Source organism: Papio anubis, chromosome 19, assembly GCF_008728515.1.
Source record: "Papio anubis isolate 15944 chromosome 19, Panubis1.0, whole genome shotgun sequence".
Lineage (NCBI taxonomy): Eukaryota > Metazoa > Chordata > Mammalia > Primates > Cercopithecidae > Papio > Papio anubis.
In genome coordinates, this window is record NC_044994.1 from 9,792,844 (window position 1) to 9,817,877 (window position 25,034).

At 44.4% G+C, this 25,034-nt stretch overlaps 1 protein-coding gene across 4 annotated transcripts in view; it reads left to right on the forward strand.

Annotated features, from left to right (window-relative positions):
* DLGAP1 (DLG associated protein 1) overlaps positions 1 to 25,034 on the forward strand; it is a 310,310-nt gene that overhangs the window by 264,512 nt on the left and 20,764 nt on the right. For all 4 annotated transcript variants that reach the window (XM_031658924.1, XM_031658926.1, XM_031658925.1 and 1 more), the window contains one exon: positions 3,999 to 4,420. In XM_031658924.1, coding sequence (XP_031514784.1) covers positions 3,999 to 4,420 — 422 coding nt within the window. The remainder of the gene's footprint in view (positions 1 to 3,998; positions 4,421 to 25,034) is intronic.

The window sequence follows — 25,034 nt, forward strand, 5'->3', positions numbered from 1 at the left end:
ATACCTCAGCCACTTTTTTTCTTGACACTTATTCTCTAGAGAAAAAAATTGATTTATTGAGATGCCTCTTCCTTTTTGTGACTCTTAGTCTTTCTACAGTCTTGCGAATAACTACTTGTCTGTATTATTGAGGTCATTCTTTAGTTTTGAAGGATGAGAATATTGGTCTTTATTGGCTTCAAGAGTGTGGTCCAGGATAGGTTTTTTTTTTTTTTTTTTTTGAGACTGAGTCTGGCTCTGTCGCCCAGGCTGGAGTGCGGTGGCCGGATCTCAGCTCACTGCAAGCTCCGCCTCCCGGGTTCACGCCATTCTCCTGCCTCAGCCTCCCGAGTAGCTGGGACCACAGGCGCCCGCCACTTCGCCCGGCTAGTTTTTTGTATTTTTTAGTAGAGACGGGGTTTCACCTTGTTAGCCAGGATGGTCTCGATCTCCTGACCTCGTGATCCGCCCGTCTCGGCCTCCCAAAGTGCTGGGATTACAGGCTTGAGCCACCGCGCCCGGCCCAGGATAGGTTTTTAAAAACCCACATAATCTGGTGTATTTAGTGTTGTATAGATATTGTTTAGTGCGCTATCGTTTAAGGATGGCACTACTGAATATGAAACAGTTGAAAATCAACTGGCCAACAAACTATCTTAAAATGGCACAATCGTGAGCTACTCAAAGAAATGTACCACCTCACACATTCAAAACACAGAAATCACAGAACACACATTCTGTCCGAAAAGCAGAAAATAACACATGTTGCTAAGAACGTGGAGAAATAGGAATCCTGGTGCACTGTTGTGGGAATGCAAAATGGTGCAGCCACTAAGGAAAATATTAGGTTTGTTCCTCCAAAAATTAAAAACAGAATTAGCATGTGATTCAGTAGTTCTACTTCTAGATATATATTCAAAATAATTGAAATCAGGGACTCAATAGATACCCGTGTATCCATGTTCATAGCAGCATTACTCACAATAGCCGAAAGGTGAAAGCAACTCAAGTGGCCACGAATGGGTAAGATAAATATGGGTAAATACATACAATGGGAATACTATTCAGCCTTAAAAAGGAAGGAAATTCTGACACATGTTACAACATGGATGAAACTTTGAAGATGTTATGTTAAATTTAAAAAGCCAGTCACAAAAACACAAATACTACATGATTCCACCCATAAGAGGTACCTAGAGTAGTCACACTCATAGACACAGAAAGTGGAATGATGGCTGCCTAGGGCTGGGGGGAGGAGGTAATGGAGAGTTAGTGTTTCATGGGTACACAGTTTCAGTTGGAAAAGATAAGAAAGTTGACATGGATGGTGGCGATGGTTGCACATACAATGTGAATATATTAAGTGTTTAATGCCATTGAACTGTATGTTTAATAATGGTTCAGCTGGTACATTTTATGTTATATATGTTTTATCATAATAAAAAATAAGAAAACTATTAGGCCAGGAAGTGACTTAAAAAAAAAAAGATATACAGGGCAGGGTAACAGACACATGGTGCTATCTTCAGTGGACTTATATTCTGTCATCATTTCCTGCCTTCTCCAGAGGCCAGCAAAGCTCTTTTGTATGTCTTCAATGACTTCAGGCCCACACATTCCTTGCCCGTTGTCTGAGAAAGAGTTCTTCATTTCTCTCCTCTTCTCCCTCCCCTCCCACCTTCCACATGTTCTCCCCTTCATTGCAGGGTTCACCCAGAGATATACAGGGCGCTTTGGTTGAGAAACACTGATCTCATGGACATCCATGTAAAATGCTCAGACTTAATCTGTGAACAAGGTGTCTTTCATCACCTTGCTAGAACTGTGAAAAGAAAATTAAAGGCGCAGGTGAGGGCAGAAATACAGAGCCCTAATAGAGAACCATAAGCTGATGTTTGCTCCCAAGGCTTTGTACCTGCATGACTAAGAGAAAGGTAAACCCTTACCAGGCAAACGAGTTTTAATTTTAAGAGGAAGCTATTGAAATCTCAGTTTGGGCTGAGTGTGGTGGCTCACACCTTGTAATCCCAGCACTTTGGGAGGCAGAGGCAGGCAGATCGCCTGAGGTCAGGAGGTCGAGACCAGCCTGGCCAACTTGGCAAAACCCCATCTCTACTAAAAATACAAAAATTAGGTGGGCATAGTGGTGCATGACTGTAATCCCAGCTATTTGGGAGACTGAGGCAGGAGAATCGCTTGAACCAGGGAGTCTGAGGTTGCAGTGAGCTGAGATTGTGCCACTGCACTCCAGCCTGGGCAGCAGAGCAAGACTCTGTCTCAAGAAAGAAAGAGAGAGAGAGAGAGAGAAAGAGAGAAGGAAGGAAAGAAGGAAGGAAGGAAGGAAGGAAGGAAGGAAAGAAGGAGGGAGAGGGAGGGAGGGAGGGAGGAAGGAAAGAAGGAAGGAAGGAAGAAAAGAAGGAAGACACTTACTTCAGTTTGCTTTCAGGAAGTCTTAACTTGGTAAGAGTTGCCCCTGGAAAAATGTGGCTTCGCAGGATTCATGGTAGTTTTGGTCCAGGTTAGGTTATGTTTTTCCACATTTTTTTTTTTCTTTTCTTTCTTTTTTTTTTTTTTTTTTTTTTGAGATGGAGTTGCCCAGGCTGGAGTGCAATGGCGCGATCTCAGTTCACCACAACCTCCGTTTCCTGGGTTCAAGCTATTCTCCTGCCTCAGCCTCCCGAGTAGGTGGGATTACAGGCATGCGTCACCATGCCCAGCTAATTTTTTTTTGTATTTTTAGTAGAGACAGGATTTTTCCATGTTGATCAGGCTGGTCTCAAACTCCCGACCTCAGGTGATCTGCCCACCTCGGCCTCCCAAAGTGCTGGAATTACAGGTGTGAGCCACCACGCCTGGCCTTTCTTCCCATTTCTTTTTTTCTTTTCTTTTCTTTTTCTTTTTTTTTTTTGAGACGGAATCTCGCTCTGTCACCCAGGCTAGAGTGCGGTGGCGCAATCTCAGGTCACTGCAACCTCCGCCTCCCGGGTTCATGCTATTCTCCTGCCTCAGTCTCCCCAGTAGCTGGGACTACAGGTGCTTGCCACCACACCCGGCTAATTTTTGGTATTTTTAAGTAGAGACGGGATTTCACCGTGTTAGCCAGGATGGTCTCGATCTCCTGACCTCGTGATCCGCCCGTCTCGGCCTCCCAAAGTGCTGGGATTACAGGCATGAGCCACCACGCTGGGCCCTTTCTCCCTATTTCTAAGCAAATTACCCAGACTAAGATACTAGTGAATTGTTTCCTTACTCATCACCAACCTGAATTTCAGGACTTAAGTCACCCCATATTTGGGGAGGAAGTGGGACACTTCAGGTAAGGAATGATAGAGCTGGACATTCTACTGGCTTTAATAGTTCAGCGCTTTGTCCCACCTATAAAATTTCTCTTGATACACTTTAATATTCCATATTGAGCAAACATGAGATTCGTGCTCTTCACATTGAAGCTATGACAATCAATATGCTTGCCTCAAGGGTCTACCCCTGCCACCACCACCCCCAACACACACACACACACACACACACACACACACAGAGAAGATTGAGAAGATGAGACTTCTAATGGTCACACCCGGTAAGTAAAGTAGAAAGTAGTTTTGCTTCAAGAAATATCCTTGCCAGGTGCGGTGGCTCACACCTGTAATCTCAGCACTTTGGGAGGCCGAGGCAGGCAGATCACTTGAGGTCAGTAGTTTGAAACCAGCCTGGCCAACATGGTGAAACTTCTTCTCTACTAAAAATACAAAAATTAGCCGGATATGGTGGCATATACCTGTAATCTCAGCTACTCGGGAGGCTGTGGTGGGAGAATCGCTTGAACCCGGGAGGTGGAGGTTGCTGTGAGCCAAGATCGCGCCACTGCACTCCAGCCTGGGAGACAGAGTGTCACTCTGTCTCCAAAAAACAAGCAAACAAACAAACAAAAAAACACACACACAAAAAAAAAAAAAAGAAAGAAAAAGAAAAGAAAGAAAGAAATATCCTCTAACTAAATTTCTTTTTTCTATTCTCCCAAGTTTCCGCAGGTTCACTCGATCCAACAGTGTGACGACAGCAGTACAGGCCGACCTGGACTTCCATGATAATCTGGAAAATTCTCTGGAATCTATAGAGGACAATTCGTGTCCTGGCCCAATGGCCAGACAGTTCTCCCGCGATGCCAGCACCTCCACAGTCAGCATTCAGGGCTCAGGAAACCATTACCACGCCTGTGCCGCCGATGATGACTTTGACACGGATTTTGACCCCTCTATTCTGCCTCCTCCGGACCCCTGGATTGACTCTATCACTGAAGACCCTCTGGAGGCCGTGCAAAGGTCAGTGTGCCACCGGGACGGCCACTGGTTCCTGAAGCTCCTCCAGGCAGAGCGAGACCGCATGGAGGGGTGGTGCCAACAGATGGAGCGGGAGGAACGGGAAAACAACCTGCCCGAAGACAGTAAGTAATGCCACCCACCGCGCCACACCCGTCCCCTGGGGCTGGCGTTGCTTTGCGTGTGCAGACCTTGTTGTTTTCTTCTCTGCCAGCTTCACTTGTATAACCTTGACGTTCCACACCTCAAACCAGAACACGCAGGCGAGCTAGGCGATTCCAGCTGAGTCCGGAAGTGCCTGCGCAGCACAAAACCAGGAAAACTCCTGGGTAGACAGATGTAGCACTGTCCTTATATAGCACTGTCCTTATGTAGCACTGTCCTTAGCTCTAGGCCCATGACGTTCTTTTTCTCTCTGAAAATACCAAGCTCAGTGTGGAGGTGCTTTCATGTCTCTAACTTGGTCCCTCTTCTCCAAGATGATCCTGGAATGTCGCTGATTCTCAGAGGATTGAAAATAATTCTAAACAAAACGTCTCGTGTATCCCATGAATACAGACATCTACTATATACCCACAAAATTATTTTTAAATAAAAAAAGAAAATAATTCTAACTAGCCCAATGCAGTGGTGCCCACCTGTAGTCCCAGCTGATTCAAGAGACTGAGGTAGAAGGATCGCTCGAGTCCGGGGGTTAGAGGCTGCAGTGAGCTGTGATCACACCACTGCACTCCAGCCTGGGTGACAGAGCAAGACCCCAGCTCTAAAAATAAATCTATAAATAATGCTAACTTTTTCAAGGTCCATAGATACTGGTACATTGGGGATTTATATTCTTTATGATTTTGTTATTCTCATCAACATACAGCATTAAAACAAGGCTTATAATGTATAGGCTAGTAGAAACCCCCACCTATTTGCATTCTTGTCTGTCTGACAGGTGCTTTCTCTTAGGATTTACAGAGGCAAACCCTTTAGCTGCTAAAGTAATACATTTTATAATCTTATTACAATTGAATGGGCTAAAATGAAATACATGATGCATACATAAAATAAATATTAATGGACACTATTTTTTGCCCACTATTCTTTTCTTTCTTTTTTCAGACAGGGCCTCACTCCTTACCCAAGTTGGAGTGCAGTGGCGCAATCATGGCTCACCCCAGCCTCGACCTCCCAAGTAGTTGGGACTACAGGCATGTACCCCATGCTGATTTTTGTATTTTTGGTAGAGGCGGCGTTTTGCCATGTTGCCCAGGCTGGTCTTGAACTACTGAACTGAAGCAATCCGCCCACCTCGGCCGCCCAAAGTGCTGGGATTACAGGCGTAAGACACTGTGCCCAGCCTGCACACTATTATTTTCAAACTTAACCTTTTAACATTTGAAAAAGAAAAATTAACAATTGAAAAAGGAAAATTATCTTTGGGAGGCCGAGACGGGCGGATCACGAGGTCAGGAGATCAAGACCATCCTGGCTAACACAGTGAAACCCCGTCTCTACTAAAAAATACAAAAAACTAGCCAGGCGAGGTGGCGGGCGCCTGTAGTCCCAGCTACTCAGGAGGCTGAGGCAGGAGAATGGCGTGAACCCGGGTGGCGGAGCTTGCAGTGAGCTGAGATCTGGCCACTGCACTCCAGCCTGGGCGACAGAGCGAGACTCCGTCTCAAAAAAAATAAAAAAGAAAAAAAAATTATCAAATTATATTAACAGTTGAAAAAGAAAAATTGTCAAATTATCTCAATTCTGAGGCATGTTTTACATGTTTTCAACAATTCTGAAATTAGAATGTAGCTTCTTTATAATCAGTATGTATTTTATTTTATTTTATTTATTTTTTTGAGACAGAGTCTCTCTCTGTCGCCCAGGCTGGAGTCCAGTGGGGCGATCTTAGCTCACTGCGAGCTCCGCCTCCCGGGTTCAGGCCATTCTCCTGCCTCAGCCTCCTGAGTAGCTGGAACTACAGGCGCCCACCACCATGCCCAGCTACTTTTTTTGTATTTTTAGGAGAGACGGGGTTTCACCGTGTTAGCCAGGATGGTCTCGATCTCCTGACCTCATGATCTGCCTGCCTGGGCCCCCCAAAGTGCTGGGATTACAGGCGTGAGCCACCGCGCCCGGCCATCAGTATGTATTTTAATGTTGTATGTTTATTTTCCTCTGAAACATTATTATTAAATTAATGGTGGATCCTCCGACTGATGATATTTTTGAAACACAGAAATTTGGTGATAGGCATTAATGCCTACTTCATGTCTGTGTGGGAAGGATCTAAAAGAGTATTGCTATGAAGTAACTTTTTAGACTTGTTTTTAAATTACTTTTTCAATTTTTATTATGAACTTTTTCTTTTTTTTCATGAGACAGAGTTTCGCTTTTGTTGCCCAAGCTGGAGTGCGATGGTGTGATCTTGGCTCACCACAACGTCCGCCTCCTGGGTTCAACCTATTCTCCTGCCTCAGCCTCCCAAGTAGCTGGGATTATAGGCATGTGCCACCACATGCAGCCACTTTTGTATTTTTAGTAGAGAAGGGGTTTGTTGGTCTAGCTGGTCTTGAACTCCTGACCTCAGGTGATCCACCAGCTTCAGCCTCCCAAAGTGCTGGGATTAAAGGCATAAGCCACCATACCCGGCCTATTATGAACATTTTTAAACATGCACAAAAGGAGAGAGTTTAACATGATGAGTACCCATGTATTCATCACCTGCTTCAACAACTGGTCAGTCTTATCTCCTCCATTAGTAGTTATTGTTGTCAGAGTATTTTTAAGAAAATCCAGGGTCAAGTGTGGTGGCTCATACCTGTAATCCCAGCACTTTGGAAGGCCAAGGCAGGAGGATTGCTTGAGATCAGGAGTTCAAGACCAGTATAGCCAACATGGTAAAATACCATTTCTACTAAAAATACAAAAAATAGCCAGGTGCAATGGCACGCACCTGTAATCCCAGCAACTTGGGAGGCTGAGGCAGGAGAATTGCTTAAATTCAGAGGAAGAAGTTGTGGCAAACTGAGATTGTGCCACTGCACTCTAGCCTGGGCACCAGAGTGAGACTCCGTCTCCAAAAAAAACGAAAGAAAGAAAGAAAGAAAATCCAAGGGCATCTGTCACTTCCCTATGTAGCTCACACTTATAGAAAACATTTTTTTAAATATAATCATAGGCCGTGTGCGGTGGCTCACGCCTATAATCCCAGCACTTTGGGAGGCTGAGGCAGGCAGATCACTTGAGGTCAGGAGTTCTAGACCAGCCTGGCCAACATGATGAAACCCCATCTCTAGTAAAAATACAAAAATTAGCCAGGTGTGGAGGCGGGCCCCTGTAATCCCAGCTACTCAGGAGGCTGAGGCAGAGAATCGCTTGAACCCGTGATGTAGAGGTTGCAGTGAACTGACATCATAGCTACTACACTCCAGCCTGGGTGACAGAGCGAGACTCCGACTCAAAAAAGGTAAAATATTATCATGCATTATCATACCTAAAAAAACAAAAATAATTTTTTTTTTTATTTTTTTTTAAACAGAGTCTTGCTTTTGTCACCCAGGCTGGAGTGCAATGGCACGATTTCAGCTAACTGCAACCTCTTCCTCCTGGGTTCAAGCAATTCTTCTGCCTCAGCCTCCTGAGTAGCTGGGATTACAGGCACCCGCCACCATGCCCAGCTAATTTTTGTGTTTTTAGTAGAGACAGGGTTTCACCATGTTGGCCAGTCTGGTCTTGAACTCCTGACCTCAGGTGATCCACCCGTCTCAGCCTCCTGAAGTGCTAGAATTACAGGGGTGAGCCACAGCGCCCGGTCAATAATTTCTTAATTAGATTTAACATCTACTGTAAATCATGTTAAGTAAATTTACTAAATGTTCCAAACTAGTGGTGTCAAAGAGTAGTGAGTTTTTCCCTAGGGGAATCATGTTTTTATGAAATGGAGTCTGGAAAATAACAGTTGTCATCAGATGGGGGATGTCCTCACTGTGTCCACTCCCTCACTCACAGCTCCAGTCTGCTCCTCCTGCCTGACCGCTGTCAAATGACTGACTAGCTTATCGCTTGCCTTTATGAGCAAGTTAGGAAATTCATTAACGGGTTTTTGTAAAACCCATACATGGGTTTCCTTTGCTTTTTCATATTATGAGTGCAAACAACTTGGCACTGGAAAAGTAAATCTTGACATTTGGCCCTGTTAGTGCCACTGCAGACTCACCTGAGTGTTGACCCCCAAGCACAATTAGATCCTTGCCCTGGTGACAGGTAAACAAGGTACCTCTCAGCAGCGGAGGAAGCAGGGGCAGGTTTAAGTAAGAAAGTCTTAGTTGGATCATCTTATTCACTTTTCTCCTGTGGACCTACTCACAATTTATCAGGTTTTCCTAGGAAAAATGCCAGCAACTGAGGAACAATGACATCCCGTGCCACTGCTCAGCAGCACAAGCTGTCTTTCAGATTTCAATTCTCAAATTTGGTTCTCCTTCTAGCTTCCTGATTGGTGTTCTCTCTCTCTTTTTCTTGCTTTTTCTTCCTTTTTTTCTTTTGTTTTCTTTTCTTTCTTTTGGCAGAGTCTTGCCCTGTGACCCAGGCTGGAGTGCAGTGATGGGCTCATAGCTCACTGCAGCCTGGACATCCTGGGCCCAAGTGATCCTCTCCCCTCAGCCTCCTGAGTAGCTGTGACTACAGGTGTACACTACCATGCCTGGCTAATTTTTAAAAATTTTGTAGAGACAGAGTCTCGCTGTGTTGCCCAGGCTGATCTCAAACTCCTGGCCTCAAGCAATCCCCCTACTTTCGCCTCCCAAAATGCCAAAATTACAGGCATGAGCCCCCCACCCAGCTCCTGGCTGGCTTTCAACAGGACTCTTGGAAACTACTTATCTGATGTTTTCTTTTAATTGGCCTTTCAATCTGAGACTTGATCTACCCCTCTCAACCCAATTCTATCATGATGTGTGAGGAGACTCATTGTATAAAGATTTAGGAAAAACTAAAGGAGCTAGGAAAACAAGTCAATTGTATTCTAATACAATAACATATATTTGAAAGGTTGAAAATCTTGTCAGAAAACCAGCTTCTCAGCCTATGTTCAGGATGAAAGAGAAACGTATTTGTATTTTGAAATGTACACTGCTGGCAAAGTCCCAAGATAATGAACATGAGGGAACTGCCCAACCATCTGTTGTTCCAGGCCTAATTTGTTGTTCAAGCTGAACTGGGTATCGCCCTGGTGTTCCTGTCATGCCCTGGGTATTTGTCCTTCGGGTAATTCCCACATTATTTTATAGTAATTGATGTATCTTTCACCTCTACTGAAAAGTAAGCTTTCTGAAAACAGAAATTATTCTTGTCTTACTCATCCTTATATCACCAGACCCTCTGACGCATAACAGGGGATCAGTAAATATGTATCTGAGTCCTTGAAATAGTCTGGAAATTCTGTTTTATAAAAGTATTTTACTTAGCAAAACCTGTCTTCCTAATTAGCTAAAAAAAAATACTCAATAAGTAATATCTTAGTCATTTCAGGCTGCTATAACAAAATACCCCAGACTGGGTAATTTATAAACAGTAGAAATTTATTGCTTACAGTTCTGGAGGCTGGGAAGTCCAAGATCAAGACACTGGCAGGTGTGGTGTCTGGCAAGGGCTGCTCTCTGTTTTGAAGATGGCACCTTCTTGCTGCAGCCTCATGATGGAGGGAGCGGACAAGCTTCCTGGACCTCCTTGATAAGCGTAGTAACCCTATTCATGAGGACTCTGTCCCTGAGACCTACTCACCTCCTATAGGCCCCCTCTCTTACTATTATACATTGGCAATTAGGTTTCAACGTATGAATTTCAGATGAGCACAGACATTCAGACCATAGCAGGTAACTAACAGTTCTTGTTGCCAGAAACTGGAAAGGTGTTCCCATGACAGATGATGAGCTCTTCTGATCAGGACAAGGATATGGAAGAGAGATAGGCACCTGCCACAGAAGTGATGGAAAGCACTTCCGTGTGGGACAGGTGGCTAGTCCAGATGAACCTCATGTGTTCTGTCTCATTCTTAAGACACAATTCCATTCCACAAACACTTGAAGCCTTTCTCTATTTTTTCATACTTTAAGAAACATGAAATAGAAGCTTCAAACTACTAGGATTCCAAAATTCTAGTCAGTGCAGTGGCAAACCCTGCGCCCAGGACAGAGTCACCAGTTTCAAATGTGGCCAATACAGATCAGGGAGAATCGGACCGTAAGGCAGTAGCAACCCTCCCCAGGAAGAAGGGAGAATATCAGCACATGAAAGAATATTCATCTTGTCCTCACCATACCCCTGACGATGGCCTAGAGACTTTGACAGGTGCTGTTTTATTTGCCCTCACAACAGCTCTCTGGCAGTATCTTGTCCAAGGTCACAGAAAACAGAAGTGTCTGATAGAACAGATACACATGAATAACATTTGACAAGATAATGATACTTTGTGTTGCCTGGCACTGTCCTCCTTAAAGCCCGCCATACGGATCTGTCCCTGACTCCTTGGCAACCACCACTGTGTTCTGATAACTGGGCCTAGAGTTGCAGAGGGCCTTTGTTTCACTAATTCTCTGACTTAACCTTTTCTTTTTTTATACGAGGGGCGGTAAGGAAGAGAGGCCAATCCCACTTGGCAGGCATAGCCAAATTCTAAGCAACCAGCTTTTGTTTGTTTTCATTCTGTGCACACCAGAAAAATAGCTTTGATAAATGGGTCCAGCACAGATACCTCTATCCCTTGGCCAAGCCAAGGGATGTTTTGGGCCTGCAGAAGGAGGGCCTCTCTTCAGGGTGCCTGACAAATGTGGTCCCATAACAATATCCGCCCAGGAGATCTGGTCTTGAAGTCATCATGGAAAGATAAATAGGATAGAGGGAAAAAATGGAAGATTCTAATCACACGATTTATTTTGTGGGGTACCAGAATTATCCCAACTTTTAAATATTTTTAAATGTTTGGTGAATGTACATAATGCCTCTGAATAGTACACGTAAATATGGTTTAAATGGCAAATCTTATGTCTATTTTATCACAATTTTAAAATACCCCCACCGCACGTGGTGGCTCCTGCCTGTAATCCCAGAACTTTGGGAGGCCATGCCATGAGGATCGCTTGAGCCCAGGAGTTCAAGATTGGGCTGGGCAACAGAGACCCTATCTCTACAAAAATTTATATATTTTTAATTAGGCAGGCTTGGTGGCATGCACCTATGGTCCCAGCTACTCAGGAGGCTGAGGTGAGAGCATTGCTTGAGCCCAGGGGTCAAGGCTACAGTGAGCCGTGATTGTGCCACTGCACTCCAGCCTGGGAGACAGATGGAGACTCTGTCTCAAACAAATGAAAAACAACAAAAACAAAACAAAACAGAAAATAGAAAAACAAAAAAACAAAAACTCAGAAATAGTAGCAGCTAAAGATAAGCAGAACAACCAAGTTCATGTTCATATTCATGTAAGAATGTGTTTTGTTAAATGACTCCTTGAATTCAAAATACAATGCATCCATGGCCAAAAAAAAAAAAAAAAAAGTTTGGAAAATAACCTATTTACTCACTGGAAATTTGAGGTTCAGAAATTGCATGTGGGGTAGTTGTAATCATCTTTCTCTATTGGAGAGTTGAAGAAGAAAGAGTTCATCTAATTTTAAATAGTTATTTAGTTATTAATTATTTTGTGATGTCATTATGCTAATTGTGACAGCTGCTTTTGGTCTCACAGGGCTGGAAAACACTTTCCTAGTTCACCTGAAACTGATCAAATGTGGGTAACAAAAGGCAGACCGAAAACAAGCATTTAGAGTGGCCCAGGAGCCTCAAGCTATCTTTTGAACAGTGTAACTGTACATTCTTTGGGTGTGTGGAATTACTATTTTCCCTGATGAAAGCAAAGCAGAGCAAAGACTTTAGTTCTTGTTTTAAACCTTCAACCCCAACCGTCAATAGTACTTTTTTTTTTTGGCTTGATCATAAAATAAAGAAACTGCAGTGAGTGAGGTTTCCTCCAAGCCAAGACAGCTGACAGAATGCTTGTTCCCGCAGCACTTGAAGTAAAATGATACGAGCTCTTCTCAGACAATGGAGCCCTTGTGTGAAACAGCTGTCTCAGGGAGATGGCTCAGTGCTGTTTGACAGTGGCTTGTATGTTACATAGATACGTCTGGTATTATCTAACCAGGGATGAAACGACCAGATGGAGCTGAATGCCTCCAACTAGGAATGCAATCTACCACTGTGGGGAAGGAACACAGGCTCAGGTTTCAATGGCCCCAAGATGAAATACTGGCGATTGTACTTCGAAATCTGTCTTTGCCTCTGAATTGTAGACAACGAATACGTGGAATTTTCAGTCTTTATCTGAAACAAACTGATAAACCTAGAGCATGTGCCGGAGGCAGATTAATTCTTCCACTTTAATTTTGCCTGGTAATCGCATCCAAGCTAGTGAAACTTGGCCTGCAGGCCCCCAGAAGGCTTGGGACCCTTGGCAGCGAATGCGGGGCTGGTAATGACACCTGAAATGGGGTTTGCCTGGTTTCAGGTTTGGTTACGGAAGCTGTGCACAGTCATTGTGACGGTCTATGGGTGCCATTACCAGGGTTTATCTGCCTGGGATTGCCTCTGCTGTGTCTCTGCAGCCTGTGAAACAGTGGATGGCAGACAAAGCTGCATCTGTGAGTTCTGCAATTCATCTGCCTCCAGCCCGTGTGTGTTTCTAAGTGGGGAGCAGTGGCTGCATCCTAGCCTAGCTCCCTTCCGTGTTATTCTCATCTTACTCTTTTTTTTTTTTTTTTGAGACGGAGTCTCGCTCTGTCGCCCAGGCTGGAGTGCAGTGGCGCGATCTCGGCTCACTGCAAGCTCCGCCTCCTGGGTTCACGCCATTCTCCCGCCTCAGCCTCCGAGTAGCTGGGACTACAGGCGCCCGCCACCACGCCCGGCTAGTTTTTTGTATTTTTAGTAGAGACGGGGTTTCACCATGTTAGCCAGGATGGTCTCGATCTCCTGACCTCGTGATCCACCCGCCTCGGCCTCCCAAAGTGCTGGGATTACAGGCTTGAGCCACCGCGCCCGGCCTCTCATCTTACTCTTGCAGTGAACCCTCAAAGGTCCCTCCCACTCCACCACACACACAGACACACGCACTTGCATGTCTCTTTTTGTAAGCTCCAGACAACCTGAAATTAGTGACCACAGAGGAAGTGGCAGTAATGAAAAGGAAATCAGCTATAATGTGCCATATGTTGAACCTCGAGAATGCTCCATTCATGCCGCTTTGCACAGAGCTGGTGCCAGAAGGCCATTAGACACCATCCTTTTGTGGATGTGCCTCTTGAGGGTGGTGTCTCCCAGCTCAGGAGGGCACGAAAGCATGAAGAGGTGAAGTGATGTGGTTAATTGGGGGCAGAACCGGGCCTGGAAACAGATCTGTTCCTAGGCCAGTGGTGTTTCTGTCATTCCAGAGAAGGCAGAGAGAGGGACTGGTTCAGGGAGCAAGACCCCTATCATTTTCTCCAATAACTATTTCTGTGAAATGTAAATGCAACGGACTGGTGCGGTGCAGTGGCTCATGCCTATAATCCCAGCACTTTGGGAGGCCGAGGCAGGCAGATCATGAGGTCAGAGTTCGAGACCAGCCTGGCCAACATGGTTGAAACTCCATCTCTACTAAAAATACAAAAATTAGCTGGGCTTGGTGGCGCATGAATGTAATCCCAGCTACTCGGGAGGCTGAGGCAGGATAATTGCTTGAACCCAGAAGGCAGAGGTTGCAATGAGCTGAGATCACACCACTGCACTCCAGCCTGGGTGACAGAGCAAGACTCTGTGTCTAAAATAAATAAATTAAATAAATAAATAAATGCAATGGACTTCAAATAAAATATTCAGGTTTTTTTCATTTAGATTACCTAGGGAAACATAAACTAATTCCATTTCATCCAACTTTCAAAGGCTCAGAACTGTCTTTATCTATATGATGTATATGATGTTACTGTTTTGTGGCTGATATAAGTCAAGATATGGATCCAAAGAGTGACCATCTTCTACGAGTGGCCATCTTCCTGGAGGGGATGGGACTGGGAAAAAAAAAATTAAAATCAGCTGAGTTTTTTAAAAACTTGCTCTTTCAAAACAAAATAATGCTTTTTTGTGTTTTTTTCCCCCTAGAACACTATGGAAACTCTGGTGTTAGTCTATGGGAAAACTTCTACTAGAGAATCCATTCTTTATTCATTAGCCACCAAGTTTCAGCTAAAAACAAAACAAAACAAAACAAAAAAAGCCCTGTTGTGCAATGCAGAACAGCAACGGCCAGTCAGGAATGAAACAGATCCACATTTTCTATGGAGACGTTTTGTTGACAGCAGCTCCAGATCACAAGTGTGTCTGAGAAGCAGCTGCTGGGCAGTAGGTTGAGGAAATGTTTGCCACAAGGACACACTCGTAAATGAGAATGTCTCCACATGGATAATCCCAATGCCATGAAATCACACAGACTTAGACTGACAAATCCACATGACTTTCATTTATTTATTTGTTGAGACAGGGTCTCACAATGTTACCCAGGCTAGTGTCGAACTCCTAGGTTCAAGTGATCTGCCTGCCTCAGCCTCTCAAGGTGCTGGGATTATAGGCAAGAGCCACTGTGCCTACCTGACTTAATTTTTTGGAAATAAATTTTGTGTATATTTGAGGTTTATATGGTATAGGATACAGATATATAGTAAGTTGGTGATTATGATGAAGCAAATTAACGTATCTGTCATCTCACATAGTTACGTTTTTTGTGAAAGAGCAGCTAAAGTCTACTTATTCCACAAGATGCCCTAAAACAAGATAATTTAATTAGCTGTCGTCCTCATGCTGGCGTTAGATCTCTAGACTCGTCCCTCCCATGCATCTCCTACTTTGTAACCTTTGACCTACATCTCCCCGTTTCCTCCCCCTATAACCACTGTATCATTCTCTATCTCTGTATATTTGATCTTATTTTTTCAATTCCAATATAAATGATATAATGCAGTATTATTCTTTCTGTGTCTGGCTTATTTTACTTAGCATAATGTCTTCCAGTCCATCTATGTTGTGGCAAATGGAGGAGCGCCTTCTTTTTTAGGGCTGAATAATATTCACTATATGTATGTGGTGTATATATACCACAGTTTCTTTTTTTTTTAGTTGAGACAAAGTCTCACTTTGTCACTGAGGCTGGAGTGCAGTGGTGTGATGACAGCTCACTGCAGCCTCAACTGCCCAGGCTCAATCAATTCTCCCACCTCAGTCTCCTCAGTAGCTGGGACCACAGATGTGTGCCATCAGACCCAACTAATTTTTAAAAAAATATTATTTGTGGATACAAGATCCCACGACATTGCCTGGGCTGGTCTTGAACACCTGGGCTCAAACATTCTTCCTGCCTTGGCCTCCCAAAATGCTGGGATTACAGAGAAGAGCAACTGCACCTGGCATCTTGTTATGTCTTCTTCAGAGAAATGTCTGTTCAGATCTTTTGTCTATTTTTGTTTCTTCTGGTTTTGTTTGTTTTTCTTGTTTTGTCTTGTTCAAACCCTGTGTCAAGGACCTTTGCCCATTTGTTTTTGTTTGTTTATTTGTTTGCTTTTTGAGACAAAGTCTTGTTCTGTCACCCAGGCTGGAGTGCAGTGGTGCGATCTCAGCTCACTGCAGTCTCCACCTCCTGAGTTCACACCATTCTCCTCACTTAGCCTCCCAATGTAGCTGGGACTACAGGCGCCCGCCACCACACCCTGCTAATTTTTTGTATATTTGATAGAGACGGGGTTTCACCGTGTTAGCCAGGATGGTCTTGATCTCTTGCCCTCGTAATCCACCCGCCTCGACCTCCCAAAGTGCTGTGATTACAGGCGTGAGCCACCACGCCAGGCCGGACCTTTGCCCATTTTTAAATTGAGGTTTTTGGGGTTATTTGCTTTCCTGCTATGGAGTTGTAAGAGTTCTTCATTAATTTTGGATTTATAGTCTACAAACCTTATTGGTTATGTGGTTTGCAAATATTTTTTCCCTGGTTGTAGGATGCCTTTTTATTTTTATTTTTAAATTTTTATTTATTTATTTATTTACTGAGGCAGAGTCTCTCTTTTTTTTTTTTTTTTTTTTTTTTGAGACGGAGTCTGGCTCTGTCACCCAGGCTGGAGTGCAGTGGCGCGATCTTGGCTCACTGCAAGCTCCGCCTCCCGGGCTTACGCCATTCTCGAGGCAGAGTCTCTCTGTTGCCCAGGTTGGAGTGCAGTGGCGCGATCTTGGCTTACTGCAAGCTCCGTCTCCTAGGTTCAAGTGATTCTGCTGCCTCAGCCTCCTGAGTAGCTGGGATTACAGGCATGCACCACTATGCCCGGCTAATTTTTTTTGTAATTTTTAGTAGAGATGGAGTTTCACCATGTTGGCCAGGCTGGTCTTGAACTGCTGGTGATTCACCTACCTCAGCCTCCCAAAGTGCTGGGATTACAGGCGTGAGTCACTGTGCCTGGCCTTTGTATTTTGTTGATTGTTTCCTCTGCTAACAGAAGCTTTTTCATTTTCTACAATCTCATTTATTTATTTTTGCTTTTGTAACCGGAGCCTTTGTTGTGATTTCCAGAACATTATTGCCAAGGCTAATGTTGAGGGCCCTTTCCCTTCTGTTTTCTTTTGGGAGTTGTGTGGTTTCTGGTCCTACACTTAGGCTATCCTTTTCCCATTGTATCCTCTTGGTGCCCTTGTCAAAAATTAGTTGACTGTGGCCAGGCTCAGTGGCTCACGCCTGAAATCCCAGCTCTTTGGAAGGCCGAGGTGGGCAGATCATCTGAAGTCAGGGGTTTGAGACCAACCTGGCCAACATGGTGAAACCCCATCTCTACTAAACATACAAAAAATAGCCAGGAGTGGTGGTGGGCCCCTGTAGTCCCAGCTACTTGGGAAGCTGAGGTGGGAGAATTGCTTGAACCCAGAAGGCGGAGGTTTCAGTGAGCCGAGATCATGCCACTCCACTCCAGCCTGGGCAACAGAGTGAGGTCTTAAAAAAAAAAAAAAAAAGGAAAGGAAAAATTAGTTGACTGCACGTGTCTTTAAAGTAAGTGGATGGACCCACTTTTTTTTTTTTTTTTATAGTAGGATGAAATTTATTTTTTTTTGAGACGGAGTCTCGCTGTCGCCCAGGCTGGAGTGCAGTGGCCGGATCTCAGCTCACCGCAAGCTCCGCCTCCCGGGTTCCCGCCATTCTCCTGCCTCAGCCTCCCAAGTAGCTGGGACTGCAGGCGCCCGCCACCTCGCCCGGCTAGTTTTTTGAATTTTTTAGTAGAGACGGGGTTTCACCGGGTTAGACAGGATGGTCTCGATCTCCTGACCTCGTGATCCGCCCGTCTCGGCCTCCCAAAGTGCTGGGATTACAGGCTTGAGCCACCGCGCCCGGCCTGGACCCACTTTTTAAATTTCCTTTCTCTGTCTTCACCCCTAAAGTCTACAACATTGGGGGAAAAAAGCCAGGTGGGAGGCCAAGTGCAGCGCTCACACCTGTAATCCCAGCACCTTGAGAGGCCAAGGTGGGTGGATCACTTGAGGTCAGGACTTTGAAACCAGCCTGGCCAAGATGGTGAAACCCTGTCTCTACTAAAAATACAGAAATCAGCCGGGCGTGGTGGGCTGTAATCCCAGCTGTAATCCCAGTTTCTCAGGAGGCTGAGGCAGGAGAATCACTTGAATCTGGGAGGCGGAGGTTGCAGTGAGCCGAGATCGTGCCATTGCACTCCAGCCTGGGCAGCAAGAGTGAAACTCTGTTTTAAAAAAGAAAGAAAGAAAGAAAGAAAGAAAGAAAGAAAGAAAGAAAGAAAGAGAGAGAGAGAGAGAGAGGAAGGAAGGAAGGAAGGAAGGAAGGAAGGAAGGAAGGAAGGAAGGAAAAAAGGGGCAAGTGGGTAAAAAGAAGGCAAAATTTGAATATAAGGAAATATAATTCATCATCCACAAACACAACTCAACTTATCCTAGATGGTGTGACTTTTCCAGGCTAGTCACGACAAATAGCATGACAAACAGCAATGCAAGAGGAATAATACCCCAGCTAAGACTGCATCAGCTAATTAGTCAACACTATAATTTAAAAAGTGGTGCGAGACATGATAAAACCTTAAAGAATTAGAATGCTCAGGGATCAGAATATCACAGGTAGTTTTCTTTTCTGGTTGATATAGAATCTGTAAATAACTCAGTTAATTTCAAAACGTATTCCTTCAGTGGAGATAACAGGAGTTAGTTACATGGGCACAGTCTAACCCATCAAAGAGCTCACATTCTGGTTGGAAATCAGACATATTAACGGAACATGTTGAAAAGAATGAGCAAAAGGCAGAGACAGCTATGCAGGAGAATTGTAGAAGCAGTGAGGAGGGAGAGGTGAAAGAGGTAAGGCTTTCTGGCAAGGTACACCCAAGCTGAATCATAAGGATGAAGACTGCTAGATACAGGGAGAGGGGCTTGCCTAGGGCATCAAGGGGAGGAGACAGTCTCAGCTTAGTGCTTGGTGTGAAGAAGACACTTAGGAGAGAAAGACCTTGGGGATGTGGGAAGCCTGGGGCGCTTGGAGCACGGAAGGAGTCAGCAGAGAGAAACTGGACAGCTTGGCCTGCACCTGCCCTGCTGAAGGGGGCTTCGGGCTTATCATATGGAGCAGGGGAACCAAAGAAAAGTCAGCATGAGAGTTACATGAGATAAGAAAACCCTGTAGTTCCCTTAATGAAACCAAATCTCCAAGACTGTCAAGGGATGGAGAACATTTACGCTATGGATGGATTGATCAAGCCTTCTACCCCTAATTGTAATCAACAAGGGAATCCTGAGGGGAACACGGATTTGGGGAGACAGGAGGTGTTGAGCTGGTGGTTACACATGCTCCTCGAAAGCATCTGGGGTCAGTACCCAGTGGAGTCACAAATTCGAGAAAGCGGAATGAGGGAAGTGAGTGGAGAAGTGAGCTGGGGATTACATTTTGTGTTCAGCATTTACGAGGTGGAGTGAGAGAAATTCTAGCAAGCACAGGGAAGGCAGCATCAGGGAAGGGCAGTGAGCCAGAGACTGTTGTTGGGAGACCCAAGGGATCTGAGTTTCCTTTGTGCCAAAGGCAGAGTCCAGAAGGTGAAGAGGGTGGAGACAGCCAGGCCGCAGGGAGTGGAGACAATGGAGAGCAGAAGAAATACGAGGGCAAAGGCATGCTGCCCTTTGGAGAATGGGGGTTTGAAGGGAATGTGTTAATTTGCTAGGGTTGCCATAATAAAGTACCCACGGAGCAGGTCGCTTAAACAAGAGAAATTAATTTTCTCACAGTTTTGGAGGCTGGAAGTTTGACCTCAAGGGGCTGGTTCCCCCTCAGGTCGCTCTCTTTGGCTTGCAGACCGCCGCCCTTTTCCCGAGTCTCCCCTCCGTGTGTGTGTCTGTGTTCTCACTTCCAATTCTTATAAGGACATCAGTCATAGTGGATTGAGGCCCATGGGAATGACCTCCTTGTAAGTTAATCACCTCTTTAGGGACCTTATCTCCAGAGTCACATTCTGAGGCACTGGAGGTTAGGAATTTTACATGTAAGTTTTAGGAAAATGCAATTCAGCCAATAACAGGGGAGAAGAGGAATTTTATGTTAGCTGGAGGGGACAGTAGGGTTGGGAGGAGTTGCCCCACTTAGAATGGGAAAGACTTGAGGATGCTGCCAGACATCTCAGGTAAGGCACTGGCAGAAGGAGTTCAGAGAGAGGGACTGGCTCACGCAGCAAGGCCTCAGGGTAGCAGGGACAGAATCAGACCAAGGACACACGTAGATGGGAAAAGTGGATGTAGAGAAGACACTAGGGCGGGGGCAGAAAGGTTTAGGAGATTGGTAGGGGAGGAGTATTAGGAGAGACAGAACATTGAGAGTGTTTGCCGTTGTTTGTTTGTGTTGCTCCAACAAAGTACCAAAGACTGGGTAATGTTTTTTAAATTTTACTCTAAGTTCTGGGATACATGTGCTGAACGTGCAGGTTTGTTATATAGTAGACATGTGCCAGGGCGGTTTGCCGCACCTATCAACCTGTCATCTAGGTTTTAAGCCCCGCATGCATTCGGTATTTCTCCTAATGCTCAAGACTGGGTAATTTTAAACAATACACATTTACTTCTCATTGCTGTAGTTGCTGAGAAATCCAAGATCAAGGTGCCAGCAGGTTGTGTGTCTGGTGAGGGCTGCTCTCTGCTTCCAAGATGAGGCCTGTTGCTGCATCCCTCAGAGGGGACAAACCCTGTGTCCTTGCGTGGCAGAAGGGTCAGAAGGGCAAGAGGCGGTCCCTTCAACCTTGAGTCCTTTAATAAAGGCACTACCCTCATTCATGACCACAGAGCTCTCATGACGTAATCACCTCCCAATGCCCCACCTCTTATTGTTATTGCATTGGGGATTCAGTTTCAACATACATTTTGGAGGAGACACTATCATCCGGATCACAGCAGTGTTCATGCCTGATGCCCTCCATTTTCATCTCATAGGAGGCAAGGTTGCTGAAGATGAGGAAATAGGGGTTGAGTTGAGAATGGATAAGATTCAGGAAATTAGGGTTAGAGAGGGAGGTAACCAAACACATCGCAAAGAACTAATGGGCAGCAGTGAAGGATCAGCCAAGTTTAGAGACCATTGGTTTATGGCGTCATCAAGTCACATGGCTAAGCACTATCTGGAAAATAAAATGGAAATATAGCTGTAGAGGCTAGCAGGGTTTACCTGCCATCATCTCTGTACGTGAAGAAGCTGCCATTCTCAAAGAGGCCTCTGACCCTTCATTTTGCAGTGAGTCTGTTTTCCAAGTAAGGCTCTGATTGAATGTCCAGTGTGATTTAAGGTCCTGTCTCCTCTGTGTGTCTGTGTCACCCAGCAGTCAGTTGGCCACTGTTCGAGCTCTGATGGCTGCGGGAAACCGTGCTAGATTATACAGAGAGGCACTACAATCTGAGCCCCTGAAAAATTGTTATGGATTTCTTTTTTTTTTTTTTTTTTTTTTTTTTTGAGACGGAGTTTCGCTCTTGTTGCCCAGGCTGGAGTGCAGTGGCGCGATCTCCAGCTCACCGCAACTTCCGCCTGCTGGGTTCAAGCAATTCTCCTGCCTCAGCCTCCCAAGCAGCTGGGATTACAGGCATGTGTCACCACACCCGGCTAATTGTGCATTTTTAGTAGAGATGGGGTTTCTCCATGTTGGTCAGGCTGGTCTTGAATGGATTTCTTATACACATAAAAAAAGAAATTATGTACCAATCAGTGACACTTGTGAAAATCTGCCTGAATAAAAGCCAGCAAAAAAGAAGGACATCAAATTATTTCACACTACTGGAGAGAGAAGTTGGAGTGTGAAGATTTGCAGGAGAAATCATGTCGTTTTTTGGATACTGCCACCTTTTAGGTAAATACCCAAGAACTAAAGAATGTAGATCCATTATAGGAGTTATAATTCCTACTGCATTCTCACGTTTACCTATATTATTCCATTAAGTAATCAGCAATGCTATGAAGATGATATTATGGCCATTAAAGGAAAAAAAGTCTGAGTCTGATCAACTTTCCCAAGATCAACAGCTGGTAATTGGTGAGCTGATTGTTCCTGGCCCCACACCTACACTTTTTCCCACACACAGGCATACCTCATTTTATTGGCATTGCTTTAGTGCACTTTGAAGATACTGCTTTTTTTTTTTTTTAAACAAATTGAAGGTTTGTGGCAAACTGAGTTGACCAAGTCTGTCAGCACCATCTTTTCAAAAGCATATGCTCATTTTCTGTTTTTGTGTCAGATTTCGGTAATTCTCACAATATTTCAAGTGTTTTCATTACTATTATATCTCCTATGGTGATTTGTGGTCAGTGATCCTTGATGTTACTGTTGTAATTGTTTTGGAGCTCCATGAACCGTGCCCATATAAGACAGTGAACTTAATCAATAAATGGTGTTTATGTTCTGAGTGCTCCACTGACCCATCATTTCCCTGGCTTTCTCCCTCTCCTCAGGCCTTCCTGTGCCTTGAGTCACAATAATATTTAAATTAGGCCAATTAATAACCCAATAATGGCCTCTATGTGTTCAAATGAAGAGTTACAATCTGTCACTTTTAATCAAAAGCAATAAATGATTAAGCTTAGTGATTCCTCACTAAGTCATGTCACAAAGGCATGTCAAAAGTCAAAATAAGCCAGAAGCTAGGCTTCTTGTGCCAGATAGCCATGTTGTGAATGCAAAGTAAAACTTCTTGAAGTTAAAAGTGCTACCCAAGTGAACATACAAATGATAAGGAAGCAAAACAGCCTTTTTGTTGATACGGATGAAGTCTGAGTGGTCTGGAGAGAAGAACAAACCAGGCACAACATTCCCTTAAGCCAAAGCTTAATCAGAGAGACATTGTAAATCTCCTTTTTTTTTTTTTTTTTTGAGATGGAGTTTCTGTCTTGTCCAGGCTGGAGTGCAGTGGCGTGATCTCGGCTCACTGCAACCTCCGCCTCCCGGGTTCAAGCGATTCTCCTGCCTCAGCCTCCCAAGTAGCTGGGATTACAAGCATGCGCCACCATGCCTAATTGTGTATTTTTAGTAGAGACAGGGTTTCTCCATGTTGGTCAGGCTGGTTTTGACCTCTTGACCTCAGGTGATCCACCCACATCAGCCTCCCAAAGTGCTGGGATTACAGTCGTGAGCCACCGCGCCTGGCCAACTCTCTTCGATTCTATGAAAGCTGAGAGAGGTGAGGAAGCTGAAGAAGAAAAGTTTGAAGCTAGCAAATGTTGGTTCATGAAGTTTAAAGAGAGAAACTGTCCCCGTAATATAAACATGCAAGGTGAATTCCTAGTGCTGATGGAGAAACTGCAGTAAGTTATCCAGAAGATCTAGCTAAGATCATTGATGAAGATGATTACACTAAACAACAGATTTTCAATGTAGACCAAACAGCCTTCTATCAGAAGGAGATGCCATGTAGGCCTTTCATAGCTTCAAAGGACAGGCTCACTCTCCTGTTAGGGGCTCAGGCAGCTGGTGACTTGAAGTCGAAGTCAATGCTCATTTACCATTCTGAAAAACCTAGGGCCCTTAACAATTATGCTAAATTTGTGTGCTCTTATAAAGTTTGCTCTATAAGTAAAACAACAGAGCCTAGATGAGAATATCTCTGTTCACAGCATGGTTTACTGAACACTTTAAGCCCACTGTTGAGACCTGTGACTCAGAAAAAAAGATTTCTTCCACAATATTGCTGCTCATTGACAATGCACCTAGTCAGCCAAGAGCTCTGATGGAGATGTACATGGAGATGAATGTCGTTTTCATGCCTGCAAACATGACATCTGATTTGGTTTAGATGTGTCCCCACCCAAATCTCATCTTGAATTGTAGCTCCCATAATTTCCACATGCTGTGGGAAGGACCTGGTGGGAGATGATTAAATCATGGGTGTGGTTCCCCCATACTGTTCTCATGGTAGTGAATGAGTCTCATGAGATCTGGTGATTTTATAAGGAGTTTCCCCTTTTGCTTGTCTATCATCATTTTCTCTTATCTACCGCCATGTAAGACGTGCCTTTCACCTTCCACGATGACTGAAGCCTCCCCAGCCATGTGGAACTGTGAGTCCATTAAGCGTCTCTCCTTTATAAATTACCTAGTCTCAGGTATGTCTTTATCAGTAGCATGAAAACACAGGAATACAACATCCATTCTGCAGCCTATGGATCAAAGAGTCATTTGGACTTGCAAGTCTTCCTATATCTGCCATAGATAGTGAGTCCTCTGATGGACCTGGGCAAAGTCCATTGAAAACCTTCTGGAGGATTATTTGTAATCCAAAGGATAAATGCTTGAGGGGATGGATACCCCATTCTCCATGATGTACTTACGTCACACTGCATGCTTGTGTCAAAACATCTCATGTACCCCATAAATATATACACCATGCACCCACAAAAATTTGAAAAAATAATTTAAAAATTAAAAAAAAAAGAAAACCTTCTGGAAAGGAATCGTCATTCTAGATGCCATTAAGAACATTTATGATTCATGGGAAAAGGTCAAAATATCAACATTAACAGGAGTTTAGAGGTTGATTCCAACCTTCGCAGATGACTTTGAGGGGTTCAAGACTTCAGTGGAGGAAGAAACCACAGGTGTGGTAAAAAGTGCAAGAGAACTAGAATGAGAAGTGAAGCCTGTAAATGTGACTGAATTGCTATAATTTCATGATCAAACTTGAACAGAGGAGGAGTTATTTCTTATGGATGAGCCAAGAAAATAGTTTCTTGAGATGGAATCTACTCTTGGTGAAGATGCTGTGAACACTGTTGAAATGACCACAAAGGATTTAGAATATTACATCGACTTTGTTGATAAAACAGTGGTAAGTTTCAAGAGGATTTTCACTCCAATTTTTTTTTTTTTTTTTTTGAGACAGGGTCTCCTCTGTTGCCCAGACTGGAGTGCGGTGGCACAATCACAGCTCACTGCAGCCTCAACTTCCCAGGCTCAGGTGATCCTCCCAACTCAGCCTCCTGAGCAACTGGGACTTCAGGGATGTGCCACCATGCCTACTAATTTTTTGTATTTTTAGTAGAGATGGGGTTTTGCCATGTTGCCTAGGCTGGTCTTGAACTCCTGGGCTCAAGTAATCCCCCTATCTTGGTCTCCCAAAATGCTGGGATTACAGGTCTCAGCCATCACTCCCAACCTTGACTCCAAT